General features: G+C 41.6%; 1 protein-coding gene across 1 annotated transcript in view; it reads left to right on the top strand.

Moving 5' to 3' along the window:
- Positions 1 to 19,727, top strand: part of LOC146788639 (putative cation-transporting ATPase 13A5) — a 586,298-nt gene that overhangs the window by 93,718 nt on the left and 472,853 nt on the right. The window contains exons 2-5 of the mRNA XM_085635842.1: positions 5,167 to 5,340; positions 12,081 to 12,227; positions 19,185 to 19,255; positions 19,350 to 19,430. Coding sequence (XP_085491968.1) covers positions 5,167 to 5,340; positions 12,081 to 12,227; positions 19,185 to 19,255; positions 19,350 to 19,430 — 473 coding nt within the window. The remainder of the gene's footprint in view (positions 1 to 5,166; positions 5,341 to 12,080; positions 12,228 to 19,184; positions 19,256 to 19,349; positions 19,431 to 19,727) is intronic.

Here is a 19,727-nt window from a genome sequence, read left to right as displayed (position 1 = left end):
CAGTGTTTGGCTGGGAAATTGAATAGGGGAGTTGGAAATTGGTGTCAGTCTGCTCCTGTGAAATTTCAATGGTATTCATGTGACACAAGACTAGGCTGAATTATTCTGGCAGATGTGGGCTTCCTTACTACAGGACACCCCATGAAGCGGGAGAAATTAACCTCATCCCCTCAACTGTTACTCACCTCGTGCGCCGCGACCAACTCACTTGGGGGCCATGCGGACGACCCCGGGTACCTCCCTGAGAGGTTTCATGTCAGGCCACCTCTACCACACCATCCACATACAGTTCTGTCCCACCCCTTTTTTGCAATATCAGTGCCCTCTGCAGGAATTTGCCTTCTCCCTCCCTATCTCTCCCCCACCACCTCCCACACCCATCATCCCCTCCTCCTCTTTCCCTCCCCCCACCCTCCCAGCCCCTTCCATGTTTACCATCCCTCCTTCTATTGTCCTGCTCCCTCTCTGCCTATACTCTGTCCCCCTTCTCCCTTCCACTCTGTCTCTGTCCACCCCCTCTTACCTGCTCCTCTCCCCCGCCCCCCGCACATGTAGATAGATGGTTACCTTCTAATTGGATTGCCATCGCTGCATGCTCTGCCACCTGTCATGTAGACCACTCAGGGTCTCACCCTTTCCTCCCAACCAATGGACTACATTCCTCCTCGGCCTGACACCACAAGACTGTCTTCCCCACCTACCAGCATGCAATCCCCCCTAGTGGTTAGCAAACAAGCACAGAAGGGCGCACTGTCCACTCAACCCCACAAGAGAGGTTGCGCCCTCCCTCCCTCTGCCCATCCCCAGTGACAGGCTACTAGGACCCTTTACTTGTCCCCCTGACTCATATTGGACTACAGCCTGCCGTCTTCTTCACAATTGCTACCCGGGGGTTCATCCAGCGATAAGCCAGCTAGTCTTCTCGACTCCTCTGTGTTATGTACCATCTCCCTGTGTCTTTTCCCCTCCCCACCCACCCCATCGCCTCCCCACCCACCCCATCCCCTTTTCCTTCTCTCCCCTCCCCTCCCTTAGTAGCATCTGATAGTGCTGTTTCTTCCCCCCTGTACTACAATGTAACCATGCTGAGTATTTTTGTTTAAATAAAACATTATGACACAAAATCTCTATTTCTTGTGCACATTTCAAAATGCATTGTTTTCATACTCACCCACTTTTCAATCATCAAATTTAACGAATGATTGAATGAATGCATGATCAGTATACAATGGAAAGTCATGAGTTCTATTTATTTATATTAGTTTTTTAATTCAAGGATGAACTTTATGACAAAACAATTAGCGCTCTACTTAACTGACCCCTTGCTGAATTCATATTTTTGTCTTCTGTTAGAAATGTGTAGCCTTAATTGTTCACAGATGAGTTCCATGCCTGTTTCTTCTACAAATTGCTACTGGGTATATACCACAAAAAAAATTAAGAAAACAAACGACTATAACAAAAAAAAAAAAAAGCTAGGGTGAGAAAAACCACATAAACTTCTTGTACAACACATTTTTCCATTAAAAAAAACACCAGCATTTTATAATTTTTTGCCTATTTCCTTAGCTCCCTTCAATCAAATCTACAAGCCCTGGATACCTTTAGAATCCTCAACTTGTGGGGAAAAATGTGCCAAATTTGCCCTGGATACCAATTTCAGAGAAGGTTCTGTTGGCTTAAGCCCAAACGGACACACAAGTAAAAAAGGATTAAACACTTGACATAGTAAGCCACAGCACTTAAGGAGGTAAAAGAGAGTGAATTTAGTATGAAATCTAGTCAGTGATAGGTGTGAGAAAATGCGTATTTTTGTGTGGTTATCCTAACTTGCTATGCTAAATTTTATTGCTGGATTTTAGTCTCTGCACACTGGGGCAGTGCCATCTAGTTCACAGTGCATGTGCTCTGACCCCTCAAACATGTATGTAAAAAGTGACTAAATCCTGATTGACATAGTTGACTTTTCTGTACAGTTATAGTATCTGCTGTAGAAACTACACTGTGGGCATGGAAACTGAGATGTCATCTTTGGATCGCATCACATATTGTGCCGTCAACGGGGCTTTATGCCGTCCAATGTGACCACCTGACTGCTTCAGTTTAAACCTTCAGTGAGACCTGTTAAACTAGCCCTTTTTAACAAGTAAAAAGTCTGTTTTAAATATGAATTAGTCACCCAAATGTATTCTTGTGGTGCTCAGTGAATGCTTGTGGCTTTGTAAAAAATGGGGTGCACTCAAGAAAGTGTGCTGCTCTGCACTAGGCTGCTGCGGTATATGCCGCCAAAGAGCCTCTGCTTGTTTAATGGAATAAATGGGGGGGGGGGGTTGTTATGTGCTGCACTGACTGCACCAGCTTTTCTCCATAAATGATCAAACTTTGGTTAATGAGAATGCTTCAGTGAACTGCTGAGATATGATTCTATTTAGCGGGTCACTACTCAGGATTTATGTTGGATTTTCTCATTTAAGATAATTTTTTAGGAATCCCACCATCTTCCCTTCCCCACTGAGCTCAATCTGACATCTCCTATTGATAATGGTTAGAGAGAGACCTTAAAATCATAATTAAAAGGTATGATGAGTCAGACTGGATCTCTTTGTGGAAACCTGGAATAGTATCTTTGCCTAGGTCAGCTGATTTGTGATAAAGATTATTCACAATAATAATAGTAGAATGGCTTCTACTGTTCTGAGATATGCTTCAGTGTGTATGTGCACAACCTCTTAATTTTGCAATTGACATACTGGTCTCCCATGGCTATATGATTTTGCAGACTGGGTAGTTATCACTCCTCAGTTTCTACTTTTGACCTTGAATTACTGACGTAGCCTACCATTGACTTTGTGGCATGATATGTATGGCAGAACAAAACAAGGCAAGCTGACCTTCGAACACAGAAGATGTTTTAAGCTACTAGTAGAAGCTCCTCAAAAACATGAGGACAAATTGTAAGAGGACAATGACATGAAAACATTCTCTTCATGGGCAGCTTTACAGCTATGAAATGTAAAATCAATGCTCTCCTCTCATGACTGAACAAGAAGAGGAGGCCACTTGAGAAGTGAAGCACTAGAATTGACATGGTGGAACGCCGCATATTGGACAGGGAGGATAGTATCACAGTTTCTAAGAAACTGTTTTGAGAATGGAAAAGGTGATAACCCTTATAAAAGCAAAACAATGAAGACCATGAAATATGGTAGTAATATTTCACCAAAAGAATACTTCTACTTTCAGAACCACAGATGTGTGTAAAATAAGACATTTTCACTGAGAACTTGCGCATTGACCATTTTGCCAGATCTCAGGTTTATTATATTTTTGTAATTGAAAAATCTAATTATTGGCCCTCATTACAATGTCGGGCAGATGACGTTTCAGGGAAGGAACCACCTGGCCATAGGTCGGCGGTTCCGACACACTAATTAAGATGTGACCGCATATGATGCGGTTGCAAACTTTCATTTCCCAATAGGAGCTTGTGCGGTGGGCCGAAACCGCCTGCAGCACAAGTTCCCATTGGAAAATGTAAGTTTGTAAACATCCCTGCACCGCGTGGCACGCACATCACAGTGCCTGCCACACGGTGCAGGAATGTTGAGGGGGGCCCCACAGGTGCCTCCCAGACTCATATGTGGAGAGCCAGGGGGATAAAAGGCCCTGCTAGGGTCCCCCAAAGTTACTTTCTGAAAGCCAATACATGTAGGAATGGCCGACATGGATTAGCTGTCGGAAACCGACATCGTCATCCTGACTGCAGAGCTGAGCTTGGCTCCGCCATTATTAAAGGGATTGCTAGTTTGCTCCTGTTCCAATGGGCTCACAATGCCTGTCAGAAGAGGAGCAGAATCCTCTTGAAGTTTTCCTTCCGACTGCCGTAATCAAAATACGGCAGTCGGGGGGAATACATAGGATGTCGGACAGAGAGCCTCCGACCGCTGGTCGGAGGCTCTCCGTCAGACATCCAAATCGGGTCCTTAATGCTTAGGCTCCATGGCTTCCTCTGGAAACTCCTCCATCCCAAAGCTATCAGTTCACAGTTCTTAACTATTGTCTTCATGATAAACCTTTGAGAATGGCCAGGGAAAAACAGCTGAATTTTTATAAACTAATGATCTTGAAAAATCCGATTGGTTGTGTGTCAGAATACCATAAACAGAATTAATGTCAACAAAATGTTTGTGTCAGATGACATTATTTACACAATATCATCCCATTGGTTAAATATTCTAATAATAACTCCAATGGGGTGATATTTTGTAGATAATATTTATGGCACAAAGTTTCCAACTTGTTTCCCAATGGATATTTTCAAAGGTACACATTTTGGCCAGTGCCAACAGAGTGATCCAAAATATGTCCCTCCTGATATGCCCAGTTAGGTGCGGAGCTACTATGTCAAGTCTGTGGAGTCTTAATGATAGGGATAGCTCTCGGAATGTGACATCTGTGCAATTAACTGGTCTTTCTTATCAATACTTTAAAATAATGTGACTCAGAAACTATTTGAGGTGGAAATGTTAGCTAAAAGAAAGCTTTCTGAGAAACATTAACAGTGCTAAGATGGAAGTACCCTTAGTCGGAGTATAAAAAACAACAACAGTGAGGGTTCAGAGAGCCCCTCAATCTTCTGAGAGCCATTGCCACTGCACCTGCTGCTCCACTGAGAGCTAGAGAGCTAGACCCTGAACCTCAGGGTGTTCGTGAACTCCTCAAAAACAGCTACAACACAATTTAAAAGGCAAAAGTGGAACTGAAGGGAGTCGCTTTATACTTTTGAAAAATGATAATGCACATTTTGAATTTCAAAATCAGCATATTTGAATCACGCATAAAAACTCGCTATGTTTTTTTTAAGATTCATGTGGACTGAGTTCCACAAATACCCCTCTGAAGGCGGGGCCAGTGTGACTTGAGGAATAGTTGATGAGTGACCCTTAAGAACTGACTGTAAAATCTTTTTAGGCAATTTACAGGAAGCATTGTGTTGTAAATATGCATGTTTAGTATGTAAGAGTATCAGAGTTGAATGCTTTGCTGACCAGTACAGCTTGGGAAAGACAATTATGCCTTCAACATTTGAGTTGACCAGTAACTCTTGATTGGCAGCCTTATCAAGTTCTGTTTAATGCTTCCTTATCCTTTATTTGTCATACTTAGGAGCTCTTCGGCTTCCGGACACAGACGTGTCGCAGCATTGCCTGCCTCTTTGGGTACATCGTCTCTCTGGGGTTCCTGATGCTGTTCTTCTATTGGAAGCCCGAGTGGGATGTCTGGGCTCACTGCACCCCATGTGCCTTGGATGAAGCTGATGTTATTTTACTTCGAACCACGGTACCTTTGTTTTATCTTAAACTTTAACTGCAACATTGTGAGGATGAGAGGTGAAGTGGCCTTTCAAACCTTGGCCATGAGGGTGGGGGTTCAAAATAAATCATTGAGAGGTGTAGCATGTTCAGAGTTTGTAAGCATAATGTGCTCGTGTTTCAGTTTGTCTCAGTCTAGTCTGTTGGGTGTATTCTTCACTAGATTGGAGCAATAGAAACGTTTATATACATTGACAGGCAAATGTTGGAACTCTCCGCAGATGACAGGGGCTGGTCATCCACACTGAAGAAAGAGCAGAAGTGCAACCCAGTCATCATTGTGAGGACAGGGACAGAGCGAGGTCCTTGAACAGTTACTAAAGGTGTGATTTGTCTGGTTCAGCAATTACTTTTCACAGAGGTCAGCTGGTAAAACGCATGTGGGCATTGTGGTGCCTTCATGCTTACTGGTGTTGACTTTTCTGTTTGAAGTCTTAGTATTAATTTTGAATGGATGACCATGGGGTAAAATGTTGTGATGGGTTAGAAAATGTGGTTTCATTGCCCATTGACAGAGCTGACCTGGTGGTAACCGGATGGGCACCATTTACCGTGCTTATTGGGGGAACAACCTTTACAACGCAACTTTTACAACGCACTACACTTACAACGCATTTTTTACAATGCACAATCCATTACAACGCATGACATTACAACGCATGACACTACAACGCATTTTTAAAAACTACCTTTACAACGCATTCCATTACAACGCATACTACCATTACAACGCATACCATTACAACGCATAATATAGTAATTTTTACCCCTATACTATCCAACACTTACCCTACTGTTGCACCCCCTGGAGTTAGAATAGTAATTTTTACCCCTATACTATCCAACACTTACCCTACTGTTGCACCCCCTGGAGTTAGAATAGTAATTTTTACCCCTATACTATCCAACACTTTCCCTACTGTTGCACCCCCTGGAGTTAGAATAGTATTTTTTACCCCTATACTATCCAACACTTACCCTACTGTTGCACCCCCTGGAGTTAGAATAGTAATTTTTACCCCTATACTATTTATTATTTATTTATTTATTTTGAGATTTATAGAGCGCCTGGTGACCCGAGGGCATCCCCGCGCTATAAGAATGTAAAATCCAGGACAGGCGGAAACCAGGAACTATTTGGGGAAGAGGAGGGTTTTGAGTATTTTGCGGAAAAGTGCGTGGCTAGGTTCCAGGCGCAGCAGGCGAGGGAGAGCGTTCCAGTTAGAGGCGGCCTTAACCGAGAAGCGGCGGCCACCGGTGCGCGACTTCTTGAATCTTGGGACTGTGGCCAGATGTTCGTTGTCCGAGCGAAGGTTTCTGTGGGCTTTATAAGGTGTGATCATATCTTTGAGGGCGGCAGGTCCAGCCCCATTGATGAGTTTGTGCGTGATGCACATGGCCTATCTAACTATCCAACACTTACCCTACTGTTGCACCCCCTGGAGTTAGAATAGTAATTTTTACCCCTATACTATCCAACACTTACCCTACTGTTGCACCCCCTGGAGTTAGAATAGTAATTTTTACCCCTATACTATCCAACACTTACCCTACTGTTGCACCCCCTGGAGTTAGAATAGTAATTTTTACCCCTATACTATCCAACACTTACCCTACTGTTGCACCCCCTGGAGTTAGAATAGTAATTTTTACCCCTATACTATCCAACACTTACCCTACTGTTGCACCCCCTGGAGTTAGAATAGTAATTTTTACCCCTATACTATCCAACACTTACCCTACTGTTGCACCCCCTGGAGTTAGAATAGTAATTTTTACCCCTATACTATCCAACACTTACCCTACTGTTGCACCCCCTGGAGTTAGAATAGTAATTTTTACCCCTATACTATCCAACACTTTCCCTACTGTTGCACCCCCTGGAGTTAGAATAGTAATTTTTACCCCTATACTATCCAACATTTACCCTACTGTTGCACCCCCTGGAGTTAGAATAGTAATTTTTACCCCTATACTATCTAATACTTACCTTAAATGCAATTTAATATTATGCGTTGTAATGGTATGCGTTGTAAAGGTAGTATGCGTTGTAATGGAAATGCGTTGTAAAGGTAGTTTTTAAAAATGCGTTGTAGTGTCCTGCGTTGTAAAAGTGTGCGTTGTAACGACATACATCCGCTTATTGGGGACTCTACACAAGGGGGCCAATTACAATGTCAGTTGGAAAGGCTTCGAATGGCATTAGGGTCATCTGAATCCGATTCATAACTTATCTTTCTGACCGATTTGGAAAGCTTTCTGACCGACCGATTATGATAGTTGGAAAACGCTTGGACTTTCTGACTCAGTTCTGAATGGCATTCAGAGTAAACAAGTCATTCGTAGCTGACTTGTACAGCTCTACGGACAGCGTTTCGGACTGAGCGATTATGATGTCGGATTCGGACAGCCTTTCTGAATCGGTCGTTCTGACACAGATCATCTGTTGGAATCCGACTTTGGGGGCCTGTAGCAGGTCCCCCTTCACCCAGAGCCTTCCACATGGGGCCCGTGCGGGTACCCAAGGGACCCCTCTTTCCAACCATGCACAGTTTGGCAGGTACGATAGGGTGCCCACCACAGGGTGCATGATTATCCCCACCCACCACTTTCTTCAATGGGAGCCTGTGTATTCAGTCTGAACACAGGCTCCCATTGAAGTCAATGGGAGTCCGTCCAAACGGTGTTCAGAAGCATCGTAATCGGTCAGTCAGATTCCCTGAAACCGATTTGGTCAGAAACCGTTCCGAGACCGATTCATTCAGAATGTTTTCTGACCGACATCGTAATCGGCCCCTAAGTCTAAAAGGTCCAAGTAGTGGTAATACTATCCGTCAATAGGTTGCAAGTGTCTAGGAATATTGACATACTTTTACTGATTTAATTCTTTGAAATCTTACATATATTTACCATAGGGTGATATCAAACTCAACTGTGGATTGTGTATGTGGACTCCCCTATTGTAAAGTATAGGGAGGAGTAAAACAAATGTTTTTAAATCCAAAAAGTAGTCATATTTTATTTTAAATATTAATGTAAATTAGTTTTATATATCTTAAATGTAGAGCAAAATATAGAAATGTTACAGAATTATTAAAGGTGATGTAGAAAATTAATTAAAAGTTTCCCATTTTACTATCCCCCCACTTTATTTCCCTCCAAGAAATGTTTGGGTTAGTAGACATATCTGACCTCCGCCAAATGGCTGTGCTGTATGCAGGGTGGGAGTTTGATTGAGAAGCCACATTCAACGTTGACGCTGGATTCATGCGTTGTTACCCTGCATCAGTGGTTTGACTTCTTGCCTGTGTTTATCTCTTTTGTTGCCACAATGCAATGGTCTGTTTAATTATAAGCGTAAATGTGCATTCCATGCTTGCACTTTCTAACACAAATAAACAAATGTTGCCAAAAAATTGTAAATGAGAATAAATATATTTAAATGACTGTTACATTAATTTATAAATCCAAAATAGTTGTTTTAATATTTTATAATTAAGTAATAAATGTTTTAATTTTAGATTTTTTAAAACTTTAAATTATGTTTATTTATATTTTTCGCTATTATGAATAATTTAATTGAACTTATCTTGATTTCTGAATAGGTTTTATTTTAAGTCCCTACCGCCATTGTTTTCTTTGGGAGGGTGTTGCAGTAGCAGATTTGATTGGCCATGAGTGTAGTTGGACTTACTCCAGCTCTGAGATGGAGTAATTTGATGCTGTTTTTGGTCGCTTTTCGGCTGTGGTATATTCAGAAGTGCAGCTTGTGAATAGCAATGGGCTTATTCTTTTGTGAGTGGTTGTATGTCCCGCTTGAAACCATACCCTAACACCTTAAGCCCCCCTTAACCCTTAATCCTGTGGTCTCTTTACTTAGTACTAAGTAGTAAACTTACATGTGCAGTATCTGTCTAGGGAAATGACTACAGAGTTTACAAATAGCATTTTATAGAACTTTAAAAGTCCTACTTTAGTACTAATACACATTATACAAAATGCAGTTTGTGAATAGGCCCCTGACATGTTATTTTTGAAACAATTATATAAGGATTTGATCACAAAACCGTTTCTGAAGGTCTAATCTACTCAGCCATAAAACAGGAAGGGGCTGATGTGGAAACATTTTGTGTTGGGTTCGTGTTATAAAAGTGATACAAACTGGTGCAAAAAGTTTGATTTTTTATTTCCTTTCAAGCAGAAATCTTCTTTTGCTCTGGAAAGTTGCCTCGAAGTAACACAAAGTAGTTCCTTGCTTTACTGTGCATCAAGGGGCTGTGCACAGCTGGTACATGGGCAATCTCATGCAACCATCAATGGTTTTTGATGGAAAACCCTATTTACTAATAATAGCAGATAGGGTTGTGCATGAAAAAATGTTGCCACTTTGAAGCAGTCATTAAAGGTGGAATGCTCATATTTCTCCTACCTTTTCTGACTTTCTATGTGTGCATAATAACAATACTAACAATAAAAACAATGGAACTACTACTACCACTACTACAACTACTACTACTACTACTACTAATAATAATACCAACTATGGAGCATGCGCCCATTGTACCCCCTTGATTTTGTTAAAAGCCAGGTACCAACCTGGCCCTCTTGATATAATATTGTCAGAACACTAGCACGCCACGGAGAAAATGGCTGGAAGGAGTATTCTTGAAATGGACCAGAGTAAGGGTGTCTAAAATATGTGTATGAGGGCAGGCACATCACTAATGTATGGGTTAGTCACTAACTAATGTATATTTAAATTAAATTTTAATTAATTGTATTTACTTTTATACTTGTCTAAATTTACAAGGCTAAGGGGACCCCAGGTGAAGATCGATTGTTTGGTGAATGGACTAATTCCAAATGTGTGCCAAGAGCTTCCATAATTTCAGATTGGGGTGGAAGCTCATCAGTATGGTCTGAGTGGGGTCATGACCCATCACACATTATATATATATATATACATATCCTCGCTCCTGCTTGTTTCTGTAAGTGAGAGTCACTCGAACACCAACACGAGCTGCAAGCTTCAACTCCTTTATTAGGTACGGAAGAGGCCAACCCCCTGATTTCTTCTGCAGCCATGTCACCATTAATGCCGACGCGTTTCGAAGTCCATCTTCTTTATCAAGGCTAGTGGTGAGACGGAAGCACTGTCCGGCCTCAGTTCTTAAATTCATAAAATTGCGCGCCCCCTGATGGGCTGTTCTACATGATTCTGCGCAAAGTGTTATGGGAGCTGTAGTCACGGAGGGAAATGCGTTCCCTTTAAGGTGCAAACATATCTGCTGTTCAGCGGGCGGTCTCCTCCTAAATCCTCTGTTGATGCCCCACACGTAGAGCCGGTAAATATCAACCTCTGTGGCCCCCTGTCATCTCGGGGTGGTGCACTCTCGGTGGTCAGAACACCGCCTAATATCCTCGCTCCTGCTTGTTTCTGTAAGTGAGAGTCACTCGAACACCAACACGAGCTGCAAGCTTCAACTCCTTTATTAGGTACGGAAGAGGCCAACCCCCTGATTTCTTCTGCAGCCATGTCACCATTAATGCCGACGCGTTTCGAAGTCCATCTTCTTTATCAATATAAATATGTTCTTTGTTGAAGACAATGAGGACAACATATCTATAAACCCTAGTTGTTGAATCCGACCTCCATTGTGTTATGCAGGCTCTCAAAATCACATTGGACCTCCGTCTGATCAGGTAGCAAATACTATTCACCTATTTTGTAATTTTTACAGGACAAATTAAATAGAGTTGTTACAGAAGTCAGTGTTGGACTAAGATGCATTTTAAAACTATTACCTTTTTAATGTGTTATTTTCCATTAAATTTGCCACCTTTAGAAGCATGCAAGAAGCCATTGCCCAAATTTGTCTTCATATGAACAGAAAAGCGAATGTACCTATTATTATTATAATTGTTGTTATTGTTATTATTACATTGGTTTTAATTGAATATTTGAAAAACAACCTTCTACTGCACTCAGCTGCTTTATGGCCCAGTTTGTTCTATACAAATACCACACACATACATACATTGGATCTGACACTCTGTGTCCCACACTGGACTCCTGAAAGGTGGATCCCAAAACAAATGCTATTGTGGTCTTCATAAAACAATGATGAGCAATTGTGTTGCTTTTTTACCGGCCCTAAATATTGGCACAGTATTCTAATGCATATTTGGGATCTTCCTGGATTGGCTTTTGAATATGTTGTAATTACCACCCTGCTCTTTATCAAGCCCGGTGTTTTTAGAACTATAAAAAGGCCCAAGTAATTCTACTCCCAGAAAATGAAACAGGAAAATCATCATTGTGAGTCGGTTGTGTAGAAAGGAAGCAAGTATAATTCACTGATCTGTGTATGGTAGAGAAATCTCTGCAGTATCTTTTTTTTAAATATGTGCCTTTCCATGTTTTGTCTTGCATTCGTATTGCATTATAATATTATCCGGTGCATGGTATGTCCAAGATTTTCCATAATTGTTGGCATCAGCAGTTTTCCAACCTTGACAGAGGCATTGATAAAATGACACCACTCAAGGTTTGGGCAGAACAGACAAGCTGGCCAATGGCTCAAATGTATGTGTCTCATGTGAGGGGTGCTCAGTTTGTAAAATTAATTGACTAAATTGATTATATGTAAGTATATGTCAATAGGTGGATTAATAAACATTGTAGCACATTCCCCTATTTTTCCATAGGATGCTTTTAAACAATACACCAAGAAGAAGGTCACCTGGACATACCTATATGGGCCGACATATATACATACCGGGGAACAAGATCACCTGATCAGTACAGATGAATTGTCCATTGTGAACAGAGTTATAATGAAGCCACAGTTAAAAGTAAGTTATTTTACAAATCTACTTTGGAGATGAACCATTTTATAAAAGTTGTAATTGATCTTCACAATTTCATAGGCATGTCTAGTGGCATGAATTCTGGAGTCACACACATATTGTTCTGTGTACAGCACCTCATTTACAAAATGCTCCTACTGCAGTCAACAAATTCTGAGCAAAATACTCTGCTGCTTCTAGGAGCCAGGCTCATGAGCTATCAGATACTAAAGAGTTATAACAAGAATTCATTGAAGTGGCAGCGTCACTTAACAAATTATCAAAGTGTGACCCTCTTCTAAGTTACTGTCATCAATGTAAGAATTCGAATTACTGACAAGTATCTTTTATACCACTACACAGAGATCTGGAATATAGTGCACACACTCTTCCTATATAGTTCACAAGCTACCCAACAACCCGGGACATCAATAGTCAACAAAAGTGATCCTTTGTACCGATAAATAAATAAAGATTATGGGATGGTACATCACACACAGCATTGTGAGAACAGCCCCCATAAACTATCTAAGAAAGGGTGAAATAAATATCTCTAGATCAATTGAGTTCAACCTTCTAACATTTATAAGAACATTTATAAACAATTAATATTGATTTCTACAAAGTAGCGTTAATCTAACTATTCAGATATCGCTGAGTGTCTGTGTTGACATGGTGGTTCCTCTCAAGGTGCTTCGAGGATGACCTCATTGGTTTTGACTGTCACCCACCAAACTCCACCAAAGTTTTATTTTTCAAAAACAAACAACATAAGATACAAAATTAATGAACTTCTGTACCCAGGAAGTTGTGTTCCTCGGGTATGGGAGTGTTTATGTTTTGTGTTCCTCACCACAAAGGATTACGTGGCAGAGAGGGACAGAAAAAAGGACATCACACCATTCAACGTAAATAGTGCAGGACACCTTTGGGTCTCAGAGGAAGCTTACCATCAATGGTAATCAGACTGGGCACCTCACTGTGTTTGTAACCGAGCACCCTGTCAGCCAAACTCTAATTCAGCAACAAAGGGCTTTTGTTGAGGGGCTGTAGCAATTGGAATGGGTAAACCCGCTGGTGTGTTTTTGTAATCCTTTTATATATATATATATATATATATATATATATATATATATATATAGTATATACTGGCGGTCGCCAGTAGATAGTTATAGTTAGGACCGTGTTCCATAGAAAATCTCAAAAATCTATTTTGAATAACTTTGGCGCCGGTAGACCAATCTTCGCGAAATTTTCAAAACTAATGGGGTGCTCCGCTCAGCTCCTACCCTGAAAGTCTCGGGGGGATTCGTCAAGCGGGGGCTGAGGAAAAAGGGGGGGTCCCAAAACGCATTTTCCCCATGCATTTTCCCATAGGACCTTCAGTCGAAGGTACAGCCCGAACGGCTGAACAGAATTACTTGAAATTTGGCAGAGAGGTAGTCCTCAGGTCAGACATGTGCCTTTTGCATATATGGAGTCAATCTGTTCAGTAGTTCCTGAGAAAATTGCAGTTAAAAGCACATACATATCTACAGCCGCGCACCGTGCGTGCACTGTGCGTGCACCCTAACGTGCGCGAGCGTAATTCTGATTGGTTGTTACATGTCAGTCAACATTCGAATCGGTTGAAATCAGGAAGTGTCGGCCGCCATTTTGTTTGTTTTCAGTGCGAGAGTGGAAAAGGAAGGTGGCGAACGTGAAAAGGGGGCAGGGTAGAGAGTTCCTGAGCCCCTAGCCTTTGTCAGGGGGTCCCTGAAGGACCCCGAAGGCAGAAAAAAACATTTACATATTTTTTTTTTTTTTAAATTGCAGTGGTGCGCACTGTGAAAAACCATAAAAAATAAAAAAAAATGTTAATACGTAGTTTATTGAAAAATAAATATATAAAAAAAATAATAATACATACATAGCTTAGCATTTAAAAAACCGTACAAATTCACTGAAAAAAACATAGGTTTCACACATGTTATAGTTAGGAATTAGAATTTAAAAAACCTTGCAAATTCACTTAAAAAACCATAGGTTTCACACATGTTATAGTTAGGTGGATATTTCACTCGTAAAAAACCAATGAAATTCCACCGTTATAGTTAGTTCAGATAACTATAACTCGTGCAACCGCCACTCTATCAAAAGGATGATGTCATCAGTGATGTCAAGAGTGATGCCACTGACCATGTCATGAGTGATGTAATATGTGACGTCATGCGCAGAGGATTGCGGGCGCGCGAGTTATAGTTATCTGAACTAACTATAACGGTGGAATTTCATTGGTTTTTTACGAGTGAAATATCCACCTAACTATAACATGTGTGAAACATATGGTTTTTTAAGTGAATATATATATATATATATATATATATATATATATTATTGCTCCCAAGGTGCCCACATGGCAGGAAAGCACTCCAGAACCAGCGATGCCTCTCGATGCCCCAGCAGAGGAACAATATATAATATATATATATATATTACCTACTGGCAGTCGCCAGTAGGTAGTTATAGTTAGGAACTAATTTCCATAGGAAATCCGCAACATTTTATTCCCAATAAGTCTGGCGCCGGTTGACGAATCTTCGCAAAAGTTTCCAAACTTTTGGCCAGCTCCGTTCCGCTCCCTTCCTGAAAGTTTCAGGGTGATTCGTCAAGCGGGGGCTGAGAAAAAAGGGGGGTCCCAAAATGCATTTTCCCTATGCAATTTCCTATAGGACCTTTTGACGCAGCTACAGCCCGAACTGCTGAACGGAATTACACCAAATTTGGCAAAAAGGTAGTCCTCAGTTCAGACTCATGCCTTTTGCTTAAATGGTGTAAATCCGTTAAGTAGTTCCTGAGAAAATTAGAGTTAAAAGTACATATATATCTATGGCCTCGAAGGATCCGCTCACCCTATGCGCACCCTAAGGGCACCCTTTGCGAACCGTGCGCGCTTCCTCCCGATCACGCGCTGAATGCTAATTGGCTGTCAAGTGTCTGTCAACATTCGAAACCAGGACCTGTTGACAGCCATTTTGTGCCTCGGTAGAAGCAAGGCTGAAGAAGTAAGGGAAATAAGTGTGTGAGCTATATAAAGGGGCAGGGTAGAAATACTCTGACCCTCTAGAGTTGCTTAGGGGGTCCCAGAAGGACTCCCGGGGCCCCTTTTTTTAAAAACGGCAAAATGCACGCAGGGTGAGCTGATCCGGCCGTAAAAAAAAAAAACGAAGCGCGGGCTTTCGCACTTCCTTAATAATTAACACCCGGGGTGCCAAATCCCGGGGGCAAAATGCGTAAAAAATTGTTGGGGGGCCCAGGGGGACCGCTACCCCCTGGGGCTAGAAAATAAATAGGGTGGGGGGCTGTTATAGTTAGTTCAGCTAACTATAACTCGCGCCCCCGCAATGCACTGCTGATGACGTCACATATTACATCACCCATGACATGGTCATTTGATGTCATTTGAGATGTCATGAGTGATGTCTCCAGTGATGTCACTGACCATGTCATGAGTGATGTAGTCATCAGCAGTGCATTGTGGGGGCACGAGTTATAGTTAGCTGAACTAACTATAACGGGGGAATTTCAATGGTTTTGTACGAGGGAAATGTCCAGCTAACTATACCGCCCATGAATTTCTAAGGTTTTTTATATGCTAATTCCTAACTATAACATACCTGAAACCTATGGTTTTTTAAGTGACTATATATATATATATATATATACGTGCAGAGGCAAATCCAAGTAATCTAATTTAGTGCTCTCCTTTTATCCTCCATCTCAATCCTTTTTTATATTGTTATATATTGCTGCATTTATATAGTGCTTCAAACCCCATGGGAGGGCGCAGAAGCACATTCACAAAAGTGTATTATGCTACACCATGGGGTTGCACTCTGTTGAAAGAATGTTATATATATATATCGTGATCACATGTCGGATGTTTTTTGGTATTGTGTGTGAGCAATCAGAGTGGTGCTCTCATCTTGTCATGGGCCACAGCACCTAGCAGTATGTTAAAGGATGAAATGTGTTCAAAAATATACAAAGAGGGGGAGAAGAAGAGAAGGCAGATATCTACTGTATGGACTGCATAACAACAAGTCTTTATATGATCAGACTTATAAGATGCCTAATATTGATTAAAGGCAATATGATGGTCAGAGCCTGAGGGATAGACTATAATAGAGCCTTTCAAGGTTCTACTTATGTGTGGTAGATCTCTACAGTCAAATTATAGTTTGTCTGAGTGGATTACCCATGACAGTTCAGGCCTCTTACAGGTGCTTAGTCTGGAATGACTGGGTATGTTCTTGTTACACAGCCTGCACTGGTTGCAGGCTGCTGTGGTGGTATCCAATTGTAATGACCCCTCCTCGATGTTTGCACCATTGTTGTCACCATGAAGGGTCCTGCTGAGTTTAAGCAGGGACGCTGGTCTTTTTTAGGCGGAATGTGTGGGTTCCTCATATGTGGTATTCATGAGACTTTGGTCATTCGGTGACTGAGTATTCTAACTGTTTCAATACTGGAATCAAAGGATCCAATTATGTGAGAGAGAGACAAGTTTTCTTTTTTTTCCTGAATTTTAAGTGGTCTTGTGTATTTCAGATCTTGAATGGCAAGAAGGTTATCTTACAAATATGAACAATAGGTTGAGTTGCTAGTCTTGAGCAATGTCAGGTTTTGGGCCTATTGGTGGAATTGTTGATGTAGGTATTGCAGTCCTTTTCTTTGAAAGCATTTGTGGAGAATGTAAGTGGCCCTAAGTGTCCAGTCTTGCCTTGCAATTGGTAACAAAAGAACTGCTTTTAGCACAGTACAGATGTTATGTACTGCCTGATGTCAGTGCAGTAACAGCCTTGCTGTGTTTTTTTTAACATTTGCAGTTTCTGTGATAGGAAACAAGGGGTACCAAGGGACAGGCAGCTTGTATGGAAAACCCTCGATATTACGAGTGTGAAATTAGCTGTAGGTACTGACTTTAAGGGAACATTTGCATGGTGTAGATCTTGCTCCTTGTACTTTCATTGACATCAGGCATCAGTGATAAATTAGAATCTGTCATTGCTCTCGGGTTAATTCATTCTCATGATGTTGCTTGTGTGCATTTACAATTTTTGGGCCACATTGTTAGTGGCTGTGCCATTCTCCACAGATCTTTAGCTGAGTGTCTGCAGAATTTAGTTGAAAGGATTTCTCATTATCCATTTGTTGATGATTCAAGGATTTAAGAGTCTGATTTAGAGTTTGGTGGACGGGTTACTCCATCACAAACGTGACTGATATCTGGAATCGGAATGCTTCCATTATCTACAATTGAGGCACTGGATCATGCATCCCTCCTACTGCACTAATGCGCAACGCCGCCGGACCCAGTTCGAAAGGTGGCTCCTTGCTAAATCATCCGATAAAGTCATGATCTCAAAATTATATGCAATCCTTCTCCGGACTCAGGTCCATACATTTCACGCTGGGTGAGCAAGATGGGAAGAGGAACTGGGGCGGTCCTTAAGCGCAAAAGAATGGGAGAGCATAGCCTATCGGGCTCACCACACGGCATGCAGCACGGCCCTTATGGAGACACTGACTAAGATTACCTCACACTGGTACTACACACCGGTCAGAATACATAAAATCAAACCCTCACATGGTGACAGCTGTTGGCGGGGCTGCGGGGTCAAAGGGACCCTGACACATAGTCTGTGGGAGTGTCCGCATATCCAGCATCATTGGTCCCAGGTCATCGACGACATAGACAAGAACCTAGACACACAGCTCCCAATATTCCCGACCTATGTGTTGCTAGGCCTCTCAAATCCATTGACATACCCTTTGAAGTCCATTCACGGCCGACAGATAGGTATAGCATTGGGAGCGGCGGCCCAGGCCATCCTTGCTCATTGGGGAAAAATGACCACTCCCACACACACAAACTGGCTACATGAGATTTGGAACATTTTAGATATGGAGAAGATCATTATGTCTCCAGCAGGGAAGGGGACAAAATTCCAGGAGGTATGGGACCCCTATTTGTCATTACTATCAAAGGAGTTCAACGAGTTGACATGCCCAAAGTATCTCAGGCTCTTGCGTCTCAGAGAGATCCCTAAACCAGAAAGTCACACGGGGTAAGGACTACATCTAACTATACACACTAGTGCAAACCCTGTAACTGGGTGAGTGGGGATGGGGAGGGGGGCATTGGGGGGGGTGGTTTTTGCGGGAAAGGGTTCTCTGTTGTTTTTTGGATTTGTGACGTACCTAGTGCAGTAAATAATGAACGACTAGCAACTGGGATGTTGTATTCCCCCAAGACTTGAATTTGCTGCTGTATTTGTCTGTCTTTTTCCTTTCTGTTTGAAAAGGCTAATAAAAGATTTAAACCATAAAATAGGAGGGACTCCATTTTTAGGAATGTCCATGAATTCTGAGCTTTTCAAGTCCCAATAGATGTCGCTGATGGTGGACCACGTACTTGTCTTGCTACTCCATTTCTACCCATGGTTAATTTAAGTTCACCCCAGTTGGATAATAGTATTGACTTGGAGTTTCCATGCTCCCCCTTCTTAGCATCATTTGTTGGTAGTTTTCTAATTTTGCTATTGTACGTGTCATGTTGTATAAGGTGCACTGATGTATGTTTTCATTGTCTTTCATCAGCTCTTTAATGTCCATCATGCAGGATGTTGCACCTTTTGAGCCCTTTAAACAAACCTGTGCTGCACTGTGGGTGCATGAACTAAAGCAGTCCTCTTGCAGCACAGCAGTGCACCTCACACAGACCCTCCTTCTCACACCATAAGCTATGTACAGAATTGGGACCTAGGACAACATTTTTTTTCTAGATTTTGTGTTTCTAACTGGAATGTTCTGTCATCTGCAGATTGAGTTTCAATGGTTCTCCTGGTGGAAGGATATGAGTATAAGGTTGCTACTTATTTGAAGCCTTATACACATACTTGATTTTGTTGTACTTTTCAGGTGAGGTGCATCCAAGTACAAAAAATTCGCTATGTTTGGGACAGTTCAGAGAAAGTGTTCCAGAAAATTGGGTGAGTTAAAATTTGTGTTCGTGGGTGTTTCCATAGCCAGACAACCGTTTTAAAATACATTTTCTAATTGCAAGCTTTGCTTTACACATTACAGGGTTCTTGAAGACAAATACTCCTGCTCAGATATACATTCTATGTTTGGATCAGGATTTACAAGCGAAGAACAAATCATCCGGTGAGCTCCTGCATGCAAATCTGTCTTAAGGTGGTGTGTACAGCAAATCACTGGTCCCCTTTCACTAAGAAAATTTGGGACAAAGTTGCTTTGTTCGCCCCTTGGTCTGACCTTCAGATTTGTAACAGTAAAAGTAACAAAAGCAAGCACTGACTTTCTGGATGCAATGAGCAAGGATTATGGAGGGGAAATATACTTCAGTGCTCACCTGATTTAGCTGACTTTCTGATACCGACCAGTCCTAACAGATTGTTAATATCATGTTGTTAGTAGTTGGGATCGAGACTTCTAATGGAT

This window comes from Triturus cristatus, chromosome 11, assembly GCF_964204655.1.
Source record: "Triturus cristatus chromosome 11, aTriCri1.1, whole genome shotgun sequence".
In the NCBI taxonomy this organism is placed as follows: domain Eukaryota; kingdom Metazoa; phylum Chordata; class Amphibia; order Caudata; family Salamandridae; genus Triturus; species Triturus cristatus.
This window is presented reverse-complemented; position numbering and strand designations above follow the sequence as displayed.